The 17,439-nt window shown below is 43.7% G+C and overlaps 4 protein-coding genes across 4 annotated transcripts in view; 2 read left to right on the top strand and 2 right to left on the bottom strand.

The window, feature by feature from the left end:
* Positions 1-73: 73 nt before the first annotated feature.
* Positions 74-3,671, top strand: LOC139342332 (5'-3' exonuclease PLD4). Its single transcript, XM_070979391.1, has 11 exons — positions 74-156; positions 254-328; positions 430-584; positions 1,335-1,518; positions 1,613-1,733; positions 1,845-1,972; positions 2,051-2,251; positions 2,375-2,514; positions 2,606-2,771; positions 2,861-2,957; positions 3,074-3,671. Exons 2-11 carry the CDS (start codon positions 254-256, stop codon positions 3,286-3,288), a joined length of 1,482 nt encoding a protein of 493 aa, XP_070835492.1. The 5' UTR covers positions 74-156; the 3' UTR covers positions 3,289-3,671.
* A 725-nt stretch (positions 3,672-4,396) lies between these two features.
* On the top strand, positions 4,397-6,868 carry srp14 (signal recognition particle 14). Its single transcript, XM_070980089.1, has 5 exons — positions 4,397-4,521; positions 5,269-5,341; positions 5,456-5,568; positions 5,654-5,686; positions 5,778-6,868. The coding sequence occupies exons 1-5, from the start codon at positions 4,498-4,500 to the stop codon at positions 5,865-5,867; spliced, it is 333 nt and encodes a 110-aa protein (XP_070836190.1). The 5' UTR covers positions 4,397-4,497; the 3' UTR covers positions 5,868-6,868.
* On the bottom strand, positions 6,846-12,566 carry xgb (x globin). Its single transcript, XM_070979111.1, has 5 exons — positions 12,164-12,566; positions 9,563-9,670; positions 8,260-8,380; positions 7,853-7,933; positions 6,846-7,141 (listed from the first exon to the last, which is right to left on the bottom strand). The coding sequence occupies exons 1-5, from the start codon at positions 12,331-12,333 to the stop codon at positions 7,028-7,030; spliced, it is 594 nt and encodes a 197-aa protein (XP_070835212.1). The 5' UTR covers positions 12,334-12,566; the 3' UTR covers positions 6,846-7,027.
* Positions 12,567-13,543: 977 nt separating this feature from the next.
* The window catches only part of LOC139342730 (pleckstrin homology domain-containing family G member 3-like), a 31,789-nt gene continuing 27,893 nt past the window's right edge, over positions 13,544-17,439 (bottom strand). The window contains exons 17-19 of the mRNA XM_070979973.1: positions 17,233-17,349; positions 15,100-16,561; positions 13,544-14,995 (exon numbers count right to left, since the gene is read on the bottom strand). Of these exons, the coding sequence (XP_070836074.1) occupies positions 14,316-14,995; positions 15,100-16,561; positions 17,233-17,349 (2,259 nt within the window). The 3' untranslated portion in view covers positions 13,544-14,315. The remainder of the gene's footprint in view (positions 14,996-15,099; positions 16,562-17,232; positions 17,350-17,439) is intronic.

Genomic DNA, 17,439 nt, shown 5'->3' with positions numbered 1-17,439 from the left:
TGTATTCCTGGGCATATTCATATCTCAAAACCAGAAATGAAAGTAAAAACAGGAACTGTGCTGTGCTATATTCAATAGCAGAGATATCGCTTCAGCTCTGTCTGGAGGGGAAGAAGCAAGTTCACTGTGAGCTAAAAGAAACTGCGTCTGCTTTGTGTAAGTTGCTTTTGCTTTCCATTCTTTAAAAACCAATCTGATTCTAAACTGGCTTAAACAAAAGGGTTTGATTTCCGCTTCTTCTGAACTTTAATAGATGAGGAGCGCTCGAGAGGAAAAAATGACCTCTATTTATAGAAGCCTTGACGACAGTTACGTTTCAAACAAAACGGTAGGACCACATCACACGTTCACGGAGTTCTTCACTCTGTTTTGTGCCACGCATTGTTCTTATTCTCTGACTTGTTTTTCAACCAAACGTCATGCTGTTAGCGGTCCACCAGCTGTGTGACATTAGCTGTGGTTTTGGCCTGTCTGACGGTCCTGGGGATCGTGCTTGCCATCGCCGTGCTCAAAAGACCAGATCCCCCCAAAGATCATGCAACGCTTCCTCGTGGTGGGAGCAACGTCTCTACGGACCAGTGCAGGTAAGAATCCCAGTGAAGCGGCTCACTGTCTGGATACTCTGGTGGGCCTGTGAAGTCCACTGGGGATGGACAGGCTGCAGAGATTTATCAGCTGTTGTAATAAAACTACTACAATAAGACAGTGAAAGTGTTGAACATTAAAGAGTAACACACTGTTACAAAGAAAGTGTCTGCTCTCTGTCGTGGCTGCCAGTGTTTTGGGGCATTTAAGATCTTGATGTATTAGCCCTAGCTTTTTTATTTTTTATTTTTTATTTATTTATTTTTTTAAATAAATATTTGTATTGGAATTCATTTCCTGGTGTGTCTTATTGCACCATTTGGGTTGTTAATAGAGTTAAATCTTTATTATTATTATTATTATTATTATTATTATTATTATTATTATGTGTTCATGTTTTTGTGCTTAATTCAGATGTTGTGGGATATCTTGTGTTATCCGACTATCTCATGTTGTTTGTAACTCATCGTTGCTGCAGGGTGTTTTTGAAAAAGAGACATGGTGAAAAAAAAAGACATTCCTGAAGTTGTCAATACTTTAATAAACTTAAAAAGCAACACTTAGATGTGTAGTTAACCAATAAATAACAGTTTTTCAGGAAATAATTTGAAAGTGAAACCACAAAACACTCAGTATCTGCATCTGTTGACCTTGACATTAGTGATTGTCTGAAATGTTTGGCTCCATTATAACTTTCTCCAGCTCAGTTTGCAGAGATTTCCCACAGTGGATGTCTGTTTATCTCTTAGTATGGTCCTGGTGGAGAGCATCCCTCAGCATGTGACATATAAATCCAATGCAACACTTGGGATCCCTCTGGAAGAAGCCTGGAAAGATCTCATCTCCATGGCAACGGAGCACGTGGATGTGGCTTCTTTCTACTGGACTTTAACTGGGGAAGACATCAACGTGAACTCTTCCTCTGACATACCTGTGAGTTGTCAACAAAAACACAGAAAAGTGGAAACACACTGCTGAATATCTTATGAATATCTTATATCTAAAATGCTCTCCATGTCCTCGGCAGGGAAGGGAGATCCTCAAAGAGCTTGAAGAGCTGCCCTCCAGGAATGTGTCTGTCCGAGTGGTGACCAGCGTTCCCAGCGTTAGAACAAACTCCACAGATTTAGAGATCTTAAAACAGAAAGGTTTGGAAGTGACTCCCCTCTGTTCTTGTTCTCCACATTCCCCGCAGTCTGTTTGATTTTCAGTGCGTTGTTCCAGCCTCCTTCCTTTAGCCGGTCTCTTTCTTTCTACAGGAGTTCAGGTGAGGAAGGTGAACTTTGGCCGTTTGACCGGGGGCGTCCTCCACAGCAAGTTCTGGATTGTTGATAGAAAACATGTGTTTGTTGGAAGCGCCAACATGGACTGGAGGGCTCTCACACAGGTGACACAGCAATTTCAGATGCTGATTTGAAACCTTAAGACACGGCCTGACAGTTTCATGACTCACTTTTGCCTGTAGGTCAAGGAACTGGGAGTAGTCGTCTACAACTGCTCCAGTCTGGCAGATGATCTGCGTAAGATTTTCCAGTCCTACTGGGTGATGGGACAGTCCAACAGCTCCCTGCCACAGCCCTGGCCTGCGGAGTATGACACTGCCATCAACAAACATTCCCCCCTGCTGGTGGAAACTGGTAATGTTTCCAGCAGGATTTACCTCACAGTGAGTTTCTCAGGTTTCAGTTCATCTTTACAGGATGGCTGTTGTCTCTGTACACAGGGAAGCGACTGACTCAATTAAATGCTTTTGGTGTTGTTATTAACCCATATTTGTCTTTCACCCCAGGGTTCTCCACCATCATTCTGCCCTCCATCGAGGACTCAGGACCTTGAGGCTATTCTCTCCATCATCTCAGAGGCCCAACACTATGTCGATGTGGCTGTCATGGAGTACTTCCCCACCACACGCTTTGAAAAGCCTCATAGGTGAACCTGCCCCACAAAAATAAATTGTTTACATCAAACGATTTGCCTCTTTTTGCTTCATGTCCTCTCTTTGTAATCTCGCATTGATCAGATACTGGCCCTTCATCGATGATGCCATCAAGATAGCTGCATTTGAGAGGCGTGTGAAGGTCCGGATGCTGATCAGCTGTGGGCAGGACACTGATCCAGCCATGCTGCCCTTCCTTCAATCTCTAGCCTCACTTGACAGCCCTCACCAGGGTATCAGCATCCAAATAGTAAGACACAACATCAGATAAAATCATCTACTGTAAACACACGTCTTCACCACTGAGCTTTCTTTTTTGTTGTTTCATTCTCTCCTCAGAAATTGTACATCTTACCTTTGGGAAACCAGTCTGATATTCCATTCTCCAGAATCAACCACAATAAATACATGGTAACTGATAAAGAAGCCTACATTGGTGAGTCACAGATTATCTTCAGGATTATTATCTCCCTCAACTCTCTCTCATGTGTTGAGGTGATAGTTTGTTGCATGTGAACTGGATAATAACTAACCGGTCGTATTGTTTTTCAGGTACCTCCAACTGGTCAGGGGACTACTTTCTGACCACAGCTGGAGTGGGTCTGGTCATTTCCCAGCATGCTCCCCACTCTGTATGGAAGACCGAGGCCCTGCAGAGCCAGCTCAGGGCAGTCTTTGACAGAGACTGGCACTCTGAGTTTGCTGTGCACCTCGGTGACCTGGGTCACCACCCAAACTGTGCATTAGCAAGAAAAAGTTGCACATGAATATATTTTATTATCAAGGCCATAATCAAACCGTGGCTGTGATCTGTGTCACTGTTTTCATGTTATGTGTGTCCAAATTAACAGTTTTGGTAGATTTTTCCATTTCATAAAAGCTAAAAACAACATGAATTATATTCTTTAGAGTGACTGTGTGCTGAAGAGGATAAAGTGGACGTTTTTTGGAATGACACTGACATCAAATCAAGTTCAAAGAATACAAGCTGTGTCATCCTCAGTTGTTTGACTTTATAATGCAATGCACCTTTTCTTATAAATAAGCTTTATTTAGTTATTGCCATTGTTTTTCTAAGATGTAGTGGATGTTTATTGCTGAACTAATTGCTGAATACATGTTTAATTATTAAATATATGTCAACATCCTTGAGATTTTGTTAACAAGCAAAACAGTATATGAGCTGAGAGTCAGTCACTTGGTGTGAGTGTGGAGGCCCTTTGCTGTGGCTGGCTATGTGTTAAATTGTGAAATGCTACTTGTGACTATTACACAGCAATGACATCTTTATAGACTGCAGTGTTTTAAGTGTCACCCGCAAACTGTTACATTTGTTTTGGCACTGTCCTTATGCAGAATTCTTGAGAAATGACAATGTTCCTGACATAAGTTTCAATTCAAAATCTTTTTTTTTTTTTTCAATTTTCATGAAAATCATCAAAAATAAAATTGCACCTTATCAAACAGTAAGGAAGGTGTTAAAGCAACTGATAAGTGCACCTTTTAATGCTGTAAAGACATTCCCCTTTTTAATAACATAGGGCTTGTTTTTCTAAATAAAGCAGGAATTAGAAGAAATTCCAGCTGCAGTCATATTAGTAATTACTGCAGCGGTCAGAGCCTAGCATAGCATTATCCGGTTAGATTATCATTTCAAGTCTCAGTGCTTTTTAGTAGTTAGGTGGTGTTAATTATATTCTTTATTGTTGAGTTAAGAGTCCAAATCACTGGGAAAAATCAATGCACAAGTATTTCCTTCCTTCCTTCCTTCCTTCCTCCGCAGATCTATTGGTGTTGCTGACTGAACCAATGTTTGTATGTCAGTTCCCTCCCTGACGGTAGAGGGCGCTGTGACTAAACAGCTATCCTCACAGTGAGCGCACAGGGAGGAGCTCCGGCTTGTGCAGTACGTGTGCTTCACAGCAGTTAGCTTGCGGTGAGTAATCTAGCTCCACAGCTGACCTGAACTCACAATCATGGTGCTGCTTGAAAATGACTCGGTAAGAACAAAACGCAAACCGTGAATTACTTCATCTGTTGACTTTATTGATTCTAAATCAGAAATTGACACTGTCTGCTTTAACTGTCTACCAGCTAGCTAGCTAATAGCCTCAACGGGAGACAAGCTTGTCGTCAGAATGATTAGCTAGCCTGCTAAGTTGAAGCTAACACCGGCGTTGCGTTTTTTGGAAATATTTAAGTTCAGTTATTGTACTGTCTAGCAAATTAGGAGCCACAGATTGCCATTGGAAAGTTAATCCTCGTCGAACTGGTCTAGTGTCTTTATCAACGCCAAAGCTATAAGTACGTACATGGACACCAATATAACATTAACGTTAGAGAAATTGCACCTCAAGTTAGCACCTAAGCTAATAACGTATTATTTGAAGTCAGAGCTAACCTAATTAACTATATAGTGACCTAACGAAACAGCATGTTGTTCTCGAATACAACCGGGTCGTATACTCACTTCGTTAGGAAGTGGTTAATCACTTTAAAGATCAGAAAACGCCTCTCTTCAACAGGTTTAACAAAACTGAACATTTTGCCGGTTGTTGCATAAGACTGCATTAGTTGAGGCTGATAATCTGGAAACTGAGTGTATAATCAGTTTGTGGAAAGTTTATTTTTGATATGGCTAATCTTTGTGCTGAGATCAGCTGCAGCCCCAGACATTATTGATCCTTCTGGGAGGACTGTCACACCGTAATTCCTGGGGCATTAATATTTCTTTTTGCTCTGTCCAGTTCCTCACAGAGCTCACTCGGCTCTTCCAGAAGTGCAGAACATCTGGCAGTGTTGTCATCACGCTAAAGAAGTGTAAGTATCTCCTTCCTCACCTCTGACAATTATCACTCAATGGGGATTTAAAACTGTGAGCCCCCCCCTCTCAAGATCTAAGCAGCTGGATTGTGACGTGTTTCGTCTTTGCAGATGATGGGAGGACCAAGCCAGTGCCCCGAAAGGGCCACTCAGAGTCATTTGAACCAGCAGACAACAAATGTCTCATCAGGGCGTCTGATGGCAAGAAGAAGATCAGCACAGTGGTGAGTTCACTGTTTCCTCTGGTTTTTATGTTTGATATGACTGATCGTTTCCTCTTAATGCTGAATTCTTGTCTTACCTTTACAGGTTAGCACCAAAGAAGTAATCAAGTTTCAGATGGTAGGTTGAGCTAAGCTTGTCTTTTGTAATAGTCTGTCTTTGATGAATGAGCTGTTAGAGCTTAATCATGAATCTAAACTCGTCTTTACAGGCATACTCCAACCTCCTTAGAGCTCACATGGATGGACTTAAGAAGAAAGATAAGAAAAGCAAAAGCAAGAAAACCAAAGCCACCCAATGAGCACCAGACTCTTTAGCATAATCACGTGTACCTAAACCGGCCTGTACTATCTGAGGGTATGGGAAAGACCTCCACTTGGCTTTCCTTCTTTTCACCTGAGGCCTCAGACTCACTGTTCATCCACCCGGTGACTGCTTCGATATTATGCCATTGTTTGCATGGTAATGTCTCATCCCTGGCTGGTCAGTGCCATCGGTGATCTGGAACAGCAAACCTGAGGATTTCTTACAACTCATGCAGGACGAAGCAAGTCAACTTCATTGAATCTCCACCACGGCTGCTTCAGAACCAGGCCATCAGCATCTGTGTCACCTCTGGAGCCAAATCCATGGAACCCAATGATTAGATGCCTTTCATACTATTTAATTGTTAGAGTCCCTATTTATGTTATATTACTGCTAACCTGTTAGCTGTGCTGCCATGTTTCAATTTGACTGCATCTCGAGAACAATGTTAGATATTCCAGTCACTGGAAGTTTTTTTGTTTGTTTGTTTAATCACTATTACTGTTAAGTTGCTTGGAAATACAGATCTAAAGCAGATCAGATTTGATTTGTTTTTAACCAGTTTCACTTTATAATTTTTTAATTTACTTTGTGTTTTTATTTGACATTTTCTAAGCACAGTGGATATTATTTCCCCTCTGTTTTGAACCACAGTTCCATACCAAGCTGATAACCTTGGTTTAAATTGCTGAGCACCATAAAATGTACCTTATGACTCCAGTTAATGTGGTTAATTGAAATATGGAGAAGATCTCCTGAATGATAGCCCAGAAAAAGTGTTAAAAGTTATCGGTTTACTGAAAGGCATTGAATTTGAGTTATGAATACAGACAAAGTATTGGCTGTAATTCCAATAAACGTCATTCCTGTTGATCACAATAACAAGGCAGGTTTAACTACAGCCAGAAGCTTTTGTCAACCGTTTGTATCATCTCGTCATGCTCCTGAGACCTGCAGCAGAATTTAAGTTCAGAAATAAAGTGCTTTGTTAAAAGTCACTGCTGCCTTTTTTTTTCTTCCTTTTTTGTCCTTTGTGACAAGGTGGCAAACATGAGTGACGTAGAAAAGGAGACAGTAAATACACTATGTACATAAACACATCTCTGTGCTGCACTTCAGGAAACAGTCTGAGCTGTGGTCGAGAGAAGAAGCGTCTCATAAGGCCGTGTTCCTCTTGTCCGGTCGTTCCTTGTGTGCGAGGTGGTGCTGTCGGTTGCTCTCTTCCTGGTATCCCTGCTTCATGAGGCCGGTCAGGTACTGGAACATGGTCTGGATCACAAACACAACACACATTGAATAGCGTCAGGGTCCCCAAAGGTGAAGGACATTCATTCTTTAAGCCAAGCTTTGAGGGAAGTGAGAATTATTCTTCTGCAGACAGCAATTATCACCACCATCTTCACCATCTTTGGAAAAGGTTCCATGATGTTTTACGTCATACTTTTAACTCCAACCACCAGAGGGCAGTGGAGGCCACTCATTTAAGCAGACTAACAAAGAATTGCAACTTTAATTCAAATGTATTTTTCTTCTTCTCGGGGTATTTACACTGAAATACAACATGAGGATACAAACACACTGTGTCTAAAAAAATGCACAAGATTGCACAACGAAATATATAATTGTCTTAAATGTTTTTTTGATATCTTCCACCCCTTAAATTTTGTGGCCTCTATTGTCCATTGCCAGAAAGCTCTGCACTAAATCCAAACTCATTGGAGAAAAGAGACGTATCTGTTGTGCAGCAATTACTCGAGCGTCTCTGCATTAATAACACGAGGCATCTTCAAGTGACATAACATGATGTGACAGAGCCCTGCTCATGCAGGGGTCAGAGAGATGCACCATTCACATCAGTCAAGCTTGTGTTGCACTGGCTTCCATCCTGACATGTTACACTGCACATTAAAAGAGACGTGCAACACGAGGCGTTTACAACCACAGGAGGAGACACCCCGGGTCACGCGGTGGCGTCCTTACCTTCCATGCCTCCTCCAGCTCGGCCGTCCACCTCTCCTTCAGGATGGGCTGCACGGCACAGATGAATTCTGCTCCGACGTACTGGAAAATAATTATGTGAGATCCTTACTGACGGGCATTGTGCTGTGATGTCTAGGCTAGTATTCAGTTGGTGTGTCACTCCATTGTTATTATTTGCAGGGGTAGGTGTGTGTGTGTGTGTGTGTGTGTGTGTGTGTGTGTTTCACTTAGCAGCTTTGGGAGAGCGTCAATTCTTTCAGCTGCTGTGATTTCAGGGGTCTCAGTATAATGGTGAGTCTGATAAAGAGCTACAGTTTCAGTTGAAATTAGCACACGTGTACTTTTCTACAAACAAAGCAGCATCACAAAAAGTGAACACAGCAGCGTTGGGTTCATCTGGGTCTTACACTGTAGTACTTTGGTGGGGCGTTGTAATGATAATGGCTTTTTCCCAGCTCCAGAGCCAGAGCTTCCAGCCTCTCCTGCTGCTCCAGTCTAGCCACGCTTTTCTCGATAAAAGACATCACCCTGAAACAGAAGGAAATAAACGACTGAGGATGAGCCACCCATCCTGATTGATCCACCAGTTAATCGTAATTTAGCAGCAGGCGACTATCAGCTGATGGTGTGACACTCGTCTGCGCTGACAGGCTGCATGGTGACATTTCACAAACTCAAATGCCAAGAAAAATAAACGCCACTGATTGTGTATCTATCAATCTGACTAACACTTGAGGCAAAAACAGCTGATTGCACAATACTTAATCCCCCTGAAAATGCCTCCTTCCCCTGCACAAGACGCCACAGGATCAACTCCCTTTGTTGCTTCGCAGGTGTGTCTGCCATCGCTGCAGAGTGTGCGCGTGACAGTTTTGAAGATGAATATGGAACAAAGGGCTCGAGTTGGTTTAGGTCTCTCTTCTTGGTGTCTCGCTGCCACCGTGGACATTGGTACTAATGTCCCAGAGTGCACAGCTGATGGGCCATTTGGCCTTATCAGTGAATTTGAAGAGTTCACACTGGGAAGACTAACACATTTTGTCCGTGCATGGCTGCTGCGGTGCCACGCTAGCATCTGTACCTTCAGGTCCTCAGGCTGTAATTGGCTGCCTGATGCACCCTGGGAAACAACAGACAAGTAGCTGTGATAGATGCTACAAGCTCTGTCTGTGGTTAGCATGTTATAACGAGTACCTGAGGTGTTTTGCTCTGCCACTTATCTCATGATTCGTGTCTTCCACTGTACAGCGTGCAACATGGTTTTATCATGTGTTGTTGAAGCCTAAGCGAAAGGCAGAGGCTGGAGGAAAATACATGACCTTATGTTTTTGTTAAAAAACATGGATCCATATATTTGTCTTTGGGAGGAAAATACAATTAGAATTACAAATGGGAAGAAAACAGCTCAAACTGTAACATGAAGAACTCCAGGATCAGTGTTTTGTATTGTAACATGATGCGCTTTTATGTAATTAATACTGACAGCTAACGTCCAGTTTAAGCTGAATTTCACACTTGGAAAGATCTCTGCATTGCAAAACATACAACAATGCCAGTCTTGCCCTTTTTAGCAGAGGGATTGGGATGGTTATCATGACAAAAGCCAACGAATGACTTTGACCTTTCAGTGTGTTTTAGACTAAATGGTGCCGGGCACCAATCTGCTCTGCTGTACTTTCACTGGATGACGCTGACGTGCTGGTGACTGACCGAAGGCCGTGCGCCCTGAGCTCCCGGCTGCTCCGCAACCTCTCCAGGTCCTCCACGTCTCGGAACAGGAAGAAGACGTCCTTGCATTCGGGATGGGTCTCAAACAACCTGTTGACAAGACAACAACAGCACACACAGCCATCCGTGAGCCTCAGAGAGCTGCTCACGAGGAGCAGTCAGTCATAGTTTGAGGGTGGCGGATATGATCTTCCTCTGCTTCTTCTTATCATCACCGCCTTCCTTTCTGGTTTTTGCACCCAAGAGCGGCACATAGTAGCATCCCGAAGTGGATCTATGAGTTTGTTAGCCATCCAGAGCTGTGATAAGTCCGGCCCTGTCACGAGCTGGGCTGGATAATCATGGAGCCGCTGCTCCTGCTCCAGTTTTCCCCTTTCTAATTTAACCTCAATCACTTTCCTTAAGCAGAGACTTTAAGCATCCAATCAGAGAGCCTTCCAGTCTCCAGCTGAGGTACCTGTGATTAGTCATGCTACCAGAATACACAGTTGCCTCCTCTGGATGTGAGTTGTATTGTGCTCACAGTGAAATGCAAGGCGTATTGTGATTCTGCTTTTTCAGCATGAAGTCACTGTCGGAAGGAGAGCGAGAGAAGGAAAATGGGGGAATGACAGGCAGCAGAGGTTGTGAGGTGGACTTGGTGAACGTTAGAATTTAAGCTTGATAATTTAAGATTTGAGCTGAGAGCTGCTGTTATTCGTCCAGCATCACTGAGCTGGACATAAGTAATGATGTAGAGTATAAAATCCTCACAGGTGTGGCAGGTCGGACAGAGGCTTGTTCTATTTTCTGTCTTTGTTTTTGTTGTTTCACTCTGCTCATGAGAGGAGAGGGGGCATGTGTTGTTACACCAGAAACACAGCAAACAGAGCGGAGTCCTCATGAATAAATGCATCCGATGTCTATAACATGTGCCCCCCTTGATAGATAGATGAATAGAGGTGATGGGAGAGTTGTTAGAGAAGTGATGGTCCCTCTAATGGCTGCTGTGCAAAAACATGAGCGGCTCTGCGTCCTTTGACAAGCGGATGATAATGCAGAGACGCCTATTGAAATGCAATGTGTTGAGCTCTGATTAAAGACAAAATGTTCTGTATTTACAAAATATCGAACAGGCAGACACGACAATGAAAGGCTGCATAATAGAATTTCATTCTCGTGTCTGCTTTTGTGATGCTGTGTGGCTTTCTCACTGTATTCGTTCCTCCTGCTCACCAGCTTTATTGATGAGAGAAAAGGGGAAATTGGCCGCTTTCCCCTTTTCCATCTCCACCACTGTCAAACCAGCAACAACCTGCCTAGAGCTGGTTATTTTGCTCCATTGTGGGTGCTTCTTGTGGACATGGGCGTACATGAAACCATGTGATACATAGCAGACATTGCAGTGCTATAGAGCTCCTGGAATTTTAATTGCCACCATTCAAAGGTTGTATTCATAACTATCTTTGGCACTCGTGGCTTGATCCCACAAGTGTCTTATTTATACAGATTTGATAGAGGAGCATCCTCTTGCCAAGGGAAACGCTGTTAAATTCATAGCCGATGATGAATAACAGGTGATTCCCATTCGCTTTTTTACTGTAACAATTATTTATTTCAGTCTTGAAATACCAGCCCTGACAGCCTGGGAGCCCTGATCCACATGAGGCCCAGGCTGACATGTTAAGGTCAATCTCTCCAACTGCTGAGGTCACCCAGGGGACGCATGCCCTTAATTGGGCTGCTAGCCATGTGCCCATTAGTCTCTTTACTGTAGATCCATAAGCTGCAGCCTGAATGTCCGCCACTCTTCATCACCATATTCTTTTATCTGTTTTATTTCCCTGCCAAAGGCCAACGATGTTTTCCCGGATGCTGGCCATCATCATAACTGATAAAATGCATTTTCCTGATGGCTGATGCCTTTAATTGTATGTATTGCATGGCAGACCTGGAGCTGTGTGTTATTATGTAATGTTGTCAAGATGTGATATGAAGTGATAAGAGGGGAGGAGGGGTATTCTGCTCCGAGCTCACAGCGAAAAGCTGTGGGTCTGAAGGCAGAGCAGAGGGGTGGTGGAGGTGGAGGGATGCTGGATGTTCAGTTTCTGGCTTGTATGGAAAGGTCAGGGACTGTGCCATCATCACAGTGGATCAGCGGGCCCTCTGCACACCTCTTTGTCGTGGGCCAGCAGGTCAGAACACAGTGCAGAGGTTTCGCTAAGCTGTCTGATGAGGGCAAAGATTGGCTCCTGTGAGTGTGGGACATTTAAACACATGATATGGAAAGTGCCATTGAGAAAAAAGTTGGATTTCTTTTATGCTCTGGGTTTCTTTCGGTTGCAACATTTAGGCTACATTACGCAAATTACTGTCACATTGCATGTTTTATAGGAATCTTGTCTTAAATCTAAAAATTTCTGCAGGGAATCGCATCGTTCACAAAGGTTACTCAGTGTGACCTCGTGATAATTATAATATTCCTGATCCTACAGCTTTACAGCATCTTCTGCTCAGCAAACCAGACAAATGATCTTTTTAACTGTGAGTTTTCTGACATGCAACCAACGCTGGAAAGGTACAGAGCAGGCTTAAGCATCTTACCTGACGAACATAATAATCCCAACTTTAGCTATGTCGTCCCGGATAACTTTCCACGACTCCTTGATCATCTGGACCTGATCCTCTCTGGGATACGCAGCAGCCGCAGCATCCTCCGTGCTCCTCTCTGCAAACTCTGCTTTTGCTGCCAGACCTGATATTGCGCAGCCCATTCTTCATAAAAAAAAAATATAGACGATGTTGTTTTTTGCGCCAATCCGGGAGAGAAAAACCGAGTTAATTGATTTTGCGCCAGATGAAATCTGATGTTTCTGGCATGTGGTGGAAGTGAGAGGCTCCAGTTGCGTCTTGAACTCAACTCCTTTGGTTGGTGTCACGAATCGGTGTCAAGTCAGTGAACAGACGGACAGGATGCAAGTTCTGGTCATTGGTTCAAAATGAAAACACCCGTCGATGAGCGCGTATTGAGCGGAAATTACGCTTTTATGTTGAAGGATGGCCCCACCGACTTCCGGTGTGTATTCGTAGCTGCTTGATGCAGCTTTTGAAGGCAAAGACGGTTCAATGAAGACGGCGACAGGGCGCTTAGTAACCTGAGGCACGGAGGATGGGCTGTGCAGTCATTTTAAATGAAAGACAGCGAACACAAATGAACTAACACACACACACACACACACACACACACACACACACACACACACACACACACACACACACACACACACACAAAGAGTGAGGAAATCCTTCATGAACGAATACAATGTGTACTGAAACACTTCCATAAAATTAGGAAAAATCACAAAGTATTAAACTGATAAAAACAATATTAAGTGTGTTTTTGAGGGCCCAGGGTCTCCAGACTCCAAACATAATGTTTTTATTTTTTTGTCCCATTGATTCAATAAATCTTTTAAGTCACAGGTGCAGTAACAACTTCATAGTCAGAGCATGTCCTTGTATCATTACTTTAGTGGGGCTGCCGGTTTCCTTTGTCTCTTCAGTATACAGAATCATGTCAACATGACACATCTCTCCTAAGTGTGACGAGCAAACACTGTAATAACATAGTGACTCACCTTTAATCCTGTATTGCATCTTCTACAAACAGAAAAAAATATGGAAATAAAAATGTACATGTAAAACCTCAACTGCATTGAAAGTTTCCATTTATTTGTGTTATTTGGTTAAAAATTAAGATTAAAATGCAACAATCCAGACATAAATGTGAATTAATTGACGTTTGCACAATTGGAAAGTTAGGCTACTTGTTTAGACTGCATTTTTTGCAGTATTATTTATTTCATTTAACCAGCTAAGCATGGACGTTGCAGATAAACTCAGTTCAGCCACAGAACAGATGGATATGTATTTGAGATGCATGACAGGGCAGGGAAAGAGAGGGGAATAATGTGGACACTTACCGTTTCTGTTTTTATTGAAAATATGGGAAACTTCAAGTATGAAACAATATATTTTCTGGAATGGAAAAGTAAAAAGCGTTGCTACTGGTCAGTATTTACACGAGGCAAATCTCTCCCAAATATACAGCTTCATAAATAATATTAAAGAAAATATACAACTTATTGAGAAAAATAAAGCTCCAGTGGTACAGTATGTGAAAACAGTTTTAGAAGCAGCTACAGTAGACATGGAGGCAAATTACTGCTGTGACCACACGTACTAAAAGTCAACACACGTTAATAAAAAACCCTCTTTGGTGTACGCTCAGAGACTTCCCCCTCGTCAGTGAGCAGTTAGCTCCTTTTTGCTTTCCCCTGAAACTCCAGCTGACAGTCTCCATGGTTAAACGGCAACACTGTGATTACAGCAAGATTCACCAACAGTGGGAAGGAACCAGATAAATGCATAATTATAACATAGAACCTAATCTTCTACTGATGCAGGAGACTCTATACATACTTTTACATAAACGTGTATTGTACAGTGCAGACAAATACCCAAAGTACAAATATTGCAATGCATCTTTTTAAAGGCAATTTGCTTTCCCCTCGTGGCCCTCATCAAAAACCAATGACCTCCCTTCTGTGTTTCACTGGTGCAAACATCACCACCCATACAGAAAACAATGTGCAGACAACAAGTTGCATTCGTTTGGGAGGAGAACAGGAAAAAGGGACGCTGAGAGGCAACAGGTTTCCACGTGACAGTCCCTGATAGTAAAAATATACACAATTCATGAGCTTGTGCTTAAGCTCTGGAACTTCTCCCGCAAGTTTTTCACTAAATTACTTTCTGTCATCTTCCCTGAACTCAGGACAGCAGACTTCGTGGCACAGTCTGAGCCCTCCTGGAGAACTCTGTCCTCGTCTCGTAGTTTACCGGTGTCTCTTGTGATGAGAGACGCCTGACTGGCTGTGTAGCAGGTCCTCACTTGTTCCTGAAGGTTCTGTACTTCATGGAGGGGAAGAGACCCAAGCATGTGGTCCAAGGAGCTCCACCTGCACAGCAGGGGCTGAAGCTGGGGTTGGCAGCAGTCCTCCACCACAGGACATCGTTCCTTGTTTCCGGTTTCAGACTGTGTCCTAGAGCAGTCTGTCAGAGCTCTGTATAGGTCAGAGGAGCTATTGTACTTGTGTGAGCAGCCATTACACTTCTTCATACAACACTCCAGCATCCCGTTTGGGACTGTGCAGCTACGGGTTACTTTTGAAGAATGGGGGCTCTTTGCGTATTTGGTGCGCAGCTCCTGCACATCAGGCCAGGGGAAGGTGTCTGCCTGTGGGCTTTGTGGGCAGATAAGTGTGCTCTGGGAGCTGGCTCCAGAGCTGGGGGTCTGGACCGGGCTTGGAGGACGCTCTTCATGGATGACCGCATGATCACAAGTGTTCAAGGGCACTCTTAGGTTGGGTTTACCTGCATACATACAAAAAAACAGACAAAAATACAAAAACTGCTTTTCAGTTTTCGCCATACACAAGCTAAAGAAAGCAACATGGCATCATTTGCATCCTATTTACCCTTTTTCCTCAGTTGCATCTTCTCCTCCTGGACAACAGGCATACTCTTGAAGCCCTGTTGACTTGCTGTTTCTCGGTTCCTCTGCCAGACTACTGGTCTGTTATTTTTGATGCGCTGACTGTACTGTCGTGCCAGCTGGAACACCTTGTTTTTCATCTTTCCCATGTCTTGCAGGATCTGGTCCTCGTCTATACTTGTTCGGAAGTTAATGATCTTGGGGAGGTGGCTGTGGTTGAAATGGCTCATCTCTGGAGACGCGGGGGTCTTACATGACTTACAGTCCTGATAGGATCCTCCCTCCACTGCTGGAACAGTTGTGGAGGGTGATGAGATGGAGGAGCCATCTGAGGCAGTGCTTGTTTCAGACTCTTCTAAAATCCAAAGCGGTCGCTTACTGATTTTAACATCTGAAATGTCTGAGCTGATTTCCTGCGTCGCTTCTAAGTCATTAAAGTTCTTCTCTGCAGTCTGCTGGACTTCCTGGCTCTCCTCCTCCATTTCCATGTCTTGCCAAACCTTGAGCATGTCTGTTGAGGGTGTGAACTCTTCTTCTGTGGTAGGGGCATCTGTGATGCTCTGACATCTAGCCTTGGCTTCCGCTGGTCTCTGTGGTCGTGTTTTTTGAAGAGCGTCAGTGTTTCGACTCTTTTCTAAACCAGGAAGGTCAAACACAGACCAGGACGTGGGGCGGTTCCGAGAGAGGCCTTTTCTGTGGACTGGGACAGCCTGTTCCTGATGACCATTGTTGAGCTGTCGGCTCAGATGCCGGACCAGACCTGCTGGGATATAGGACAGACTTTCCCTGCGCTTGATGCTAAAGTTAGCATCTTGATGCTCAGCGTGCTCGTAGTATCTTCTGATCTTGTGGATGAGGAGGCGATCCTGTTTAGAGAGAGTGGACCTGCGCTCCCCTTCAATGAGGGCGTCCAGAGCAGGGTCGTGAGCAGGCGTTGACAGATTTGCTGAGGTCACCTGTGGCTCTGGGGAACAGCTGGACAACATTTGGGTGTGTTTTTCTACATCCAGGCAAGCTGAGGGGCTTTTGAAGGCCTCATTCTCTATTGAGGGTGAGGGGCAGGTGAGGGAACTCAAGTCCTCTGAAACAAGACTGCTCCGTCTGGACAAGCTGCTAATGAAGTGCTCAGCTATTACACTTGCCTGGTCCAATACAGAGGACGGTAAGATGCTTTTGTTGTCTGATAGCGCCTCCTCTTCCTCCTCTGAGAGCTCCCCATTCGTCAGTACACTTGTCTCCTCCACTTGGAGACCAGAGGAATCACTCTGGCCTTCTTCTTCCTCTCCAGTTTCTCTCGAGTTATCCTGAGGTTCTGCTGTGTCTTCTTCTAGTTGCAAAGGGGAGACCGGAGACTCGGGCCACTGGGACTCACACACCTCCAGCTGATCGCTCTTCGTCTTTGCTAGAGGGACACAGTCTAGAGGGCACAGCTGCTCCACAGTGACCTGAAACATGATTGCAGTGTTTGCAAAGTGAGATGTAAATGAGTAAAAGAGACGTTATGATGGCAAGCAGTCTCCATTCCCCATTAGCTTAATGGACCTTTTCAAAGTCAACTAGGCAGTTTAATCTAAAACAGCCACAATTTATGATGCATGTATTTTATCTTATGAGGCACGCTTGAGCTTTATTACACTGACCCTTTTCTATGTGAAATATCAAAGTGTGGTAAAAGCCCAGGGGACATTCTGACTGCTTTTGCAGCATGGTTTCTTGTGTGTGTGTGTGTGTGTGTGTGTGTGTGTGTGTGTGTGTGTGTGTGTGTGTGTGTGTGTGTGTGGCATTCTAATGAATGACTTATACTGACCTCTGAGAAATGCTATGCTCATGTCAAAGGGCACCTATTAGATAAGAAGCTGACCTGAAAAGTCTAACGTAGTATTGAATCAGCTTGCTCTCATTCAAAGGCTATATAATGGCAGCAAATGCACAGAAAGTGTGTCATTCAAACTATACAATGATTAGAAAATAGGCTGAACAACAAACTAAGCCACATTGAGGGCATGAGGATCGATGGGCATTCTTTGACACAGTGAAAAAATGTCAGATGTGACCTTACTGACGTTAGGAAATGAATGGATGTGTGTATAACTGAATTCAAGGCTCTATTGAGTACCTGTGCTGTAAGACTTTCTTTCACAGCCACGTCCACATGTTTCTCCTCCTGTCTGGAAGTTTCTTCCTCTTCTCTTTGTGGTGTTTTCAGTTCAGCCAGATCTCTGTTCTGATCATCCTGAAAGAGCAAAACTTGTTATTAAACTAAAAGTCTGCATTCTAAATCATCCTACAGATCACACTGAGGCAGCATGAGGCAGAAGAACAT

Source organism: Chaetodon trifascialis, chromosome 14 (assembly GCF_039877785.1).
Source record: "Chaetodon trifascialis isolate fChaTrf1 chromosome 14, fChaTrf1.hap1, whole genome shotgun sequence".
In the NCBI taxonomy this organism is placed as follows: domain Eukaryota; kingdom Metazoa; phylum Chordata; class Actinopteri; order Chaetodontiformes; family Chaetodontidae; genus Chaetodon; species Chaetodon trifascialis.
This window is presented reverse-complemented; position numbering and strand designations above follow the sequence as displayed.

Bases quoted from the DNA above. Each gene is read 5' to 3' on its own strand.
- LOC139342332 (XM_070979391.1), top strand. From the start codon at position 254: ATGAGGAGCGCTCGAGAGGAAAAAATGACCTCTATTTATAGAAGCCTT. The intron at 585-1,334 runs GTAAGAATCCCA...TTTATCTCTTAG, and splicing joins GTCTCTACGGACCAGTGCAG to TATGGTCCTGGTGGAGAGCA. The intron at 1,973-2,050 runs GTGACACAGCAA...TTTTGCCTGTAG, and splicing joins ACTGGAGGGCTCTCACACAG to GTCAAGGAACTGGGAGTAGT.
- srp14 (XM_070980089.1), top strand. From the start codon at position 4,498: ATGGTGCTGCTTGAAAATGACTCG. The intron at 4,522-5,268 runs GTAAGAACAAAA...TGCTCTGTCCAG, and splicing joins TGCTGCTTGAAAATGACTCG to TTCCTCACAGAGCTCACTCG. The intron at 5,342-5,455 runs GTAAGTATCTCC...TCGTCTTTGCAG, and splicing joins TGTCATCACGCTAAAGAAGT to ATGATGGGAGGACCAAGCCA.
- xgb (XM_070979111.1), bottom strand. From the start codon at position 12,333: ATGGGCTGCGCAATATCAGGTCTGGCAGCAAAAGCAGAGTTTGCAGAG. The intron at 7,934-8,259 runs GTAAGACCCAGA...ATTATTTTCCAG, and splicing joins CCCCACCAAAGTACTACAGT to TACGTCGGAGCAGAATTCAT. The intron at 7,142-7,852 runs GTAAGGACGCCA...TTTGTGATCCAG, and splicing joins AGCTGGAGGAGGCATGGAAG to ACCATGTTCCAGTACCTGAC.